Source organism: Poecile atricapillus, chromosome 33 (genome assembly GCF_030490865.1).
Source record: "Poecile atricapillus isolate bPoeAtr1 chromosome 33, bPoeAtr1.hap1, whole genome shotgun sequence".
Classification (NCBI taxonomy): Eukaryota; Metazoa; Chordata; class Aves; order Passeriformes; family Paridae; genus Poecile; species Poecile atricapillus.
This window is the reverse complement of record NC_081281.1, coordinates 2,782,936-2,790,012: the sequence shown is the minus strand read 5'-3', so window position 1 is coordinate 2,790,012 and position 7,077 is coordinate 2,782,936. Positions and strand designations below refer to the sequence as shown.

General features: G+C 62.8%; 1 protein-coding gene across 1 annotated transcript in view; it reads left to right on the top strand.

The window, feature by feature from the left end:
* NES (nestin) overlaps window positions 1-6,060 on the top strand; it is a 7,476-nt gene extending 1,416 nt beyond the window's left edge. The window contains exons 2-4 of the mRNA XM_058860601.1: window positions 718-842; window positions 1,312-1,385; window positions 1,938-6,060. Coding sequence (XP_058716584.1) covers window positions 718-842; window positions 1,312-1,385; window positions 1,938-5,554 — 3,816 coding nt within the window. The 3' untranslated portion in view covers window positions 5,555-6,060. The remainder of the gene's footprint in view (window positions 1-717; window positions 843-1,311; window positions 1,386-1,937) is intronic.
* Window positions 6,061-7,077: the final 1,017 nt, after the last annotated feature.

Below are 7,077 nucleotides of genomic sequence, written 5' to 3'. Positions count from 1 at the left end.
TGAGGGAACAGACCAGGGAAAACCTTTCCCCAGGGGAGGGATGGACGGTGGCCCTGGATGAGCTTCAGATGAAGGTGGGGAGGGCCGCAGGAAGAGCAAAGCTGCTTGGGGACATTTCTGTCCCTGGCACAACAGAGACCCAGGGGAGCAGCACTCAGACACCGGGTCCTGCCCCAGCACCCTGCCCGGGCCCGTGGCTCCATGTCCTGCTGGGCTCCAGAGTCAGGATCCCGGGATAAAGACAGCCCCCGATGGGGGGTGCAGGCACCGGCGGGGCTGTGGGCAGGAAAAACTCGACCGACTGTGCTGCAGCTGCGATTCAACAGCTGCAAAAGTGATTCAGCAGAGGGAGGTGGAGGCGTGCTGGGCTGGAAATCCCGGGAACGGTGTGAACACTGCCCGGGGAAGGGTCCCCCTTTGTTCCAGATCCTGGGACCAGCCACCGGTGTCCTGGGGCAGAGGGTGCCGCAGCCGCAGCTGCTCGCCTGGAAGTTATTTCTTTCCCACGCTGGCGTCCCACAGCCCTGAATCATCCCAGCTCTTCCTCCCTCATCCGGCAGCCGTTTCCCCATCACCTTTCAGCCCTGCTCATCTCCTCGCCCCATCCTCAGCCCCCCGTGCTAAGATGAGCGCCCAGGCTCCGGTCCCTCAGCATCCTGAGGGGATGAGCCGAGCCGGTCCCGGGCAATGCCCCTGACCCCCCTGTGCTGCCCGCAGCTGGCGATGGAGGCCCTGGAGCAGGAGCAGCAGAGCCTGCGGGTGCAGATCGCCCGGGTGCTGGAGGACAGGCAGCAGCTCATGCACCTCAAGATGTCCCTCAGCCTGGAAGTGGCGACCTACAGGTGAGGTTCCCGATGGGAACGGGGCTGGGAAGTGGCCGCTGCCCTGGGGCCGAGCCTGGCAGGCACAGGTGGGTCTTGGCACAAGGGGGTCTCGGGCACAAGGGGGTCTCGGTAGCCCCGCGCCCCTTCCAGATGGCCCCACACAAAGGCCGCTGCCAGGGACCGGGGGGACAATTAGCATGAGAATAGGGGCTGGCCCAGCCCAGGCGAGGGGCCTCCCTGGCAGAGCATGATGTCACCCTGCGCGGACACTAATCCCGGCCACGGGGGGATGGGACAGGAGACAGGAGCAAGGGGGGCTTCTTCGGTCCAGCCCGCTCCCTCACAGAGCGGCACAACCAGCTCCGTGCCTCAGTTTACCTGCCCTGACGCTGCCGCAGCCAGCAAGGTGAGCTGGGGTGCTCAGGAGCACCCCGCAGCCTGCAGCACCCATCCTGGGGGTGCTCCTGACCTCTCCTCTTTCCCCCAGGACGCTGCTGGAAGCGGAGAGCAGCCGCCTGCAGATGCCGGCTGGGGAATTCAGGTTGGCCAATGGTGTGCGAGGTAAGGGACCCCCGGCACCGGCACCGCCTCGCCTGGGGGGGCTCGGGGCATCGGGCTGGATTTAGACACATTTTCCTGCGCTCTCCTGGCAGCCCGGCCGCGATAGGAAGGTGCGAACAGCAGCCGGGGGCTCTTGGCACGAGCCTCAGAGCCCAGATAAGGCTTATCTACTCCTTGGCCTCGATTTTTAATTCCCTGCCTTTCATGGGAAGGGCAGGAAGGGCTCTGCCCAGCAGGACGGTGGGCTGTGGTAACAAGCTGAGCATTTCCTTTTTCCGCAAAACAAAAAAACAAGGAAAGCTTGTCACCTGCTGGCTTTCCCCGGCAGCAGGACCCGAGTGTGGCTGCGGCTGGGCAGAGCATTGTCCCGGCCAGATGCTGAATCCCCTGGGACCACCGGCATCCGCTGCACTCCCGAGGGAGGAATTTCCCACTTTCCAAGAAGGAGCTGTTTAAAAATAGGAGAGGGGGCAGCGAGAGGCGGCCGGGGAGGGCTGGGAGAGCCGAGGAGCAGCTTCTCGCTCGCTCACGGCTCCACCTCACTCTTTGCAGATCTCAAATTGGAGGTGAGCAGCAGCAAACTGGTACCAGCGAGCCCTGAGAGCAGGCGGCTGCTGCCCCGAGACCACTGCAGCAGCCCCTCGATCTTCCCCAGGGCAGAGGGGAGGGGGCAGCTAGCAAAACCCCAAAGTGACACCCCCACACCCAGGAGCCGCAGCCTCAGCTCCAGGGAGCTTCAGAAAATCAGCTCAGCCCTCCAGGGCACGGCACTGCCGGCTGCCCCCGGCTGCCCCACACCCAGCCCCTCCCTCACAGGCAGAGCTGCCCCTCGTCTCTCCCCAGAGCCCCTCAGCCCCCCAGAGCAGGAGAGCTCTCGGGGAGAGGGTCTCACCTGGCCAGAGGGGGACAGGGGAGCGCTGAGCCAGGGGACAGAGCCTCCCAATGGCAGCGTGGGGCTGCGGTACCCGGCCCAGCTGGTCAGCGAGGCGCTGGAGGATGCTCTCAAGGCCATGGAAGGTGATGCTCAGCCCAAAGAAGAGCCCGTGCTCAGCAGCACGTGGGCCCCCCGGGAAGCCTGTGTCCCCAGCCCCGTTTTCCCCACTGAGGCTGCTGGAGAGGCCGTGTCAGAGGGGCCTGGGGAAGAGCAAGAGCCCTCTGAGGGCTCTGAGGACGGTGACAGCCCTGAGGTAGAGGAGAGGGTTGGGGAGGTCGTGCTCCAGGGACTGGGTGTGGAGAGCAGCGTCCTGCAGGACAGAGCCGTGTCCCCACCGGGTACGGCCTCAGGGAGCCGGGAGGATTTGGGAGCATGGGAGGAGGAGGAAGAGGAAGAGGAGGATGTACCTGCTGTGCTGAGCCCGAAGGATACAGAACTGGAGGCCCAGGAAGGGGACAGGGATCTCCCTGGACAAGCAGTGACCAGCTGGGAAAAGCCAGAGCAAGAGGAGGATAGGGCAGAGACCCCAAGCACAGAGCCATCACACCCCTCAGAGGATGAGGAGGAGAGAGGAGCCTGCAGTCCCTGCAAAGAGAACCGAGATTTCCAGGAAGAAGGAACAGATGCGGAAGAAGAGGAGCACAGAGAGCTGGAAGCTGCTCATGCTGTCCTTGTGGAAAACCACCTGGTTTTGCCCACAAAAGGTCACCTGGAAGAGGACATTGTTGATGCAGAGCAGGAATGGTCTGAGCAGCAGAAAATGCCCACGTGTGAGACAGATCTGGCTGCAGAGGAGGAAAGGGGACAGGAGCTGTGCCCAGAGCAGGAGCCCTCGAGTGTCCATGAGGCCATCCCAGCAGAGGAGGCTTCGTTAGGAGCTGAGGAAGATGCTGTGGGAGGAGGAGAGGACACAGGCAGAGTGAAAGACAGTGAGGGAGGAAAGGGAGAGGCCAGCAGGGAGGTGCTGGGAGGAGAGGATCATGGTGTAGGACAGGACCCTGAGGCAGGAGAGGAACCCACAGCAGGAGAGGACCCCGAGTCAGGAGAAGACCATGGGGCAGGAGAAGACTCTGAGGTGGGAGAGGATCCTGGGGCAGGAGAGGCTGTGGGAGGTGACACCCTGGAGTGGGAGAGCAGAGCCCCAGAGGAGCCTGAGGACCTGCAGGAAAGCGGCTCTGTGGAAGAGGAGGAGGAACAGGAGGAGCTGGAGCCAGGAGAGGAGCCCTGGGAGGGGGGGAATGGTGGCAATGGCCAAGAGCCCTGTCCAGAGGACTGGGAGCTGACAGCAGAGGATACTGAGGGAGTTCTGGGGCCAGAAGAGCCAGCCTGGGCAGATGACACCCCGAGCAGTGCAGGAAGGCTGAAAAGTGAGGGGACAGATGGCACATCACCAGCAGAGCTGGAGGAAGCCCAAGAGGACGATGAAGAAGAGGCTGAGAGCCAGGAGAGGAGCCAGCAGCAGCCACTGCCAGAGGCTGAGCCGGCAGAGGAGCTGGCAGGGCAGGAGCAGCAGGGCACCATGGCAGAGCCTGCCCCAGCCCCTCCAGGAGCCCCGGAGCAAGGGCACAGCCAGGAGCTGGCTGAGGCCCCAGAGGAGCCGTGGGAGGTGCAGGATGAGGAGGCTGATGAAGGGCTCAGCTCAGAGCTCGTGGCACTGAGGGAGGTGCCAGGTGCCAGCACAGGGAGCGGTGACTGGGCTCTGGAGGAGGTCCGCGGAGAGCCAGAGGCCACAGCAGGCACTGGCAGGAGGCTGGAGCTGGAGGACACCCTGCCAGACAGCACAGCCCTGAACCTCTATGAAGGGGAGGTGCTGGCTGTGGGTGCACCCAGCACAAACCCTCCCGAGACCCAGGAGAGCACAGAGACAACAGGTGAAGGGTGCCTGGAAGGGAGGGACGAGCCACCCACTCCCACCGTGCCAGAGAGCCCTGAAGAGGAGGCAGGGGCAGAGGTGGCTGCTGTGGCAGAGAGTGCTGAGGAGGAGGAAGGTTATTTCATGGTCTCTGCTCCCAGCCAAGAGGTGTCCAGCTTGGAGGAAGCCGAGATCTCTGAGGACTTTGAAGAAATTAAAGTTGAAGCGACTGAAGGCAGCCAAGATGATCTAGAGGCTCCTGGAGAAGTATCTCCAGTGCCAGAGGGCAAAGCACAGCTCGAGGTGCTTGTTGCAGAAGCAGATGAAGATATGGAGGTGCCCACTGAAGAACCTGAGATGCCAAAGCATGAGGAGAACACTGCTGAGCTGGAGGAAGGCCCAGCTGTGCCTGAAGCAGATCCCAGCTGTCCTGGGGCCATGGAATCATTAGCAGGAGGTACCAATGAACCAGCCCAGGGTGCCACTGGAGCATGGGAGGGACCAGAGAATTCCGAAGATTTGGCTGCTGAATCGGACGAGGAGCTCCACAACACAACTGAGCTGGAGAGGGATGCCAGTGGAGCAGGGCAGGAGGAGGAAGGGGCAGATGAGGATGAGTCCAGCGTGGCTCTCCACGACACGGTCGAGGCCACCCCTCCAGCAGGGCTGCAGGCCCAGGCAGCGCCTGATGGAGCAGAGCAGCCACTGGAAGAGCAGCCATCCATGGAGGAGGAAGCACTGGACAGTGGCAGCCCTTCTTCACCCAGGAACGAGCAGCCCCTCGAGGCCAACCCACCTCAGCTGGGCTCCGCACTGGAGCAGAGAGGTTTTCCAGAGGTGATTCCTGATATCCCTGACACGGCTGTTCTCTCTCCAGAGGTGCCAGCGGATATCATGAAAGACTCAGATATTTTGGAAATAGTTGAGCAGGCCCTGGAATTCAACCAGGAGCTGATGGGGGTGAGGGTGGCAGAGGGTGAGCAGCAGGGTCCTGGGAGGACCGAGCTCCCTCGGGATGAAGGGGAGGATTCTTCGCCTGCCTCATCCAGCGAGGAGGAGCTGACGGTGCAGGAGGCACCAGATGAGGTCCCGCAGACGGAGCCTCGGCTCCGGGCTGAGAACGGGCTGCACCGGGAGGCCAGTCTGGAAGAGCTGGTGGAATTCAGCGAGGAGGGGCTGAACGGCATCGCCAGCACGGCACCGGCCCAGGAGCTCCCCACAGACACCGCAGAGCCCTCGGCAGTGATGCCACCGCAGGTCCCCGCCCCTGGAGATGGCACTCTGAGGGGGAAGCAGGGTGGAGCCTACCCCAGCCCTGTGCCCCCTGCCCTGGGGGAGGATGTCCTGTGCCTCACACCCCACCAGCCACCAGCTGAGAGCTGAGCAGGAGCCCTGCTCCTCAGGGGACGAGTGAAAACAGTCGGGGGAATGTTCTGGTAGCTCCCTTCCTGCCAAAACCCCGTACCCCCACTCGTCCCAGCCCCCTCCTAATGTTTCCCCATCTCCTTATGGTTTTTAAAGTGTTTGTGTGGATTTTTTGCACCCCTTTTCAGAGTGAAGAACCACCAAGTTCCTTTCCACCCCACAGCCCACCCAAATTCGCGTGCTTGCTCTGGGACCCCTGCTTCAGTTTGAGCTTCCTCTGTGCGGGTTGCCATGGCTGTATTTAATTTAAACTCTGTTTCCTCATTCCCTGCAATCCTCCCCCTCCAACTCCACCAGTTTTTGCCCCAGGACACACAGCTGGAGGCAAGGGACCCCCAGAGCTGCACCCTGGGGCTCAGTTTTGGGGCTACATCACCCCAGGGTCCCCAGTCCCCCCTGACACTGGGGGCTGAGCCATGCTGGATGTATCCACAGCCCCGACATTAATTTAATAAAGCCTCATCCTCCCACTCAGGGCCCTGGCTCTCCTCACTCTGGGGGCAGGGGAGGGCACTGTTTGGGGGGGCTGCAAGGAGCTGGAGGGGTCAATCGCCCCGCTGTGCAGCCGGGCGTGGGGAGAGCTGCATAAATCAGCTTCCAGCTGAAGAATGGGCTCCTTTATGCTGGGCAAAGCTGAGTCAACCTGACTCGGGTGGCCACGGCATCCCCGGGCCCTGCCAGCCTGGCACCCACGGGTGTGTTCAGCATCGCTGCTCGGGCGCCCAGGCCCCGCCTGGCTGGCCCCGGTCCTTGTCCCGATTTAGCTGGGTGGTGGCAGCGCCCAGGGATGCTCAGGGACCGATAAGCACCCAACTTTCAGCTGCCTTCCTCCCTGTGAAGCCCCCGGCCCCCTCCCCTGCCCGAGGGCGACAGATTCCTTTTAAGGTGAAACTGCAACGGATCCAAACGCCGGAACAAAAAATCCCCCTCTGATGAGTTTAATCAGGCACCGAGTCTGCGTTCAATCAGCCGCGGGGTGCCTGGGCAGCATCAGCCCGGCAGCAGCTCCAGCAGCGCCCCCTGAGCCTCCCAGAGCCCCCCGAGGGGTCCCCAGAGCTGGGGGTCCCCGGGCCAGGAGAGGGATGGAGATGTTGAGGAGGAGATGGAGATGGCTCGGGTGAGGCTTCGCGGTGCGGGGGGTGACATTCCTCCCGAAATGAATCCACATTCCAGCCGGTGCTGACAGAGTGATGAGGGGGGACAGATGGCGGGGGGAGGGGGAGCCCCTTCCTCCCCGCGAGGAGGAGGAGGTGGAGGAGGATGGGATGAAGTGCCGAAATCTGGGAGTCAGCCAGAGGTTGGGGGAGATTGCCAGGGCTTTTGGAATCCACGGGGGCTGCAGGCAGGAGAGTCAGCCCTGGTGAGGCTCGTCTGGGTCTGCTGAGTGCCTGAATGACTGCGCAGTGATGGACAAGAGCGTTCCTGCCAGCACCGAGAGTGTCCCTGACAGGACCGGGTCCCAACAGGAGCAGGGGTGTCAC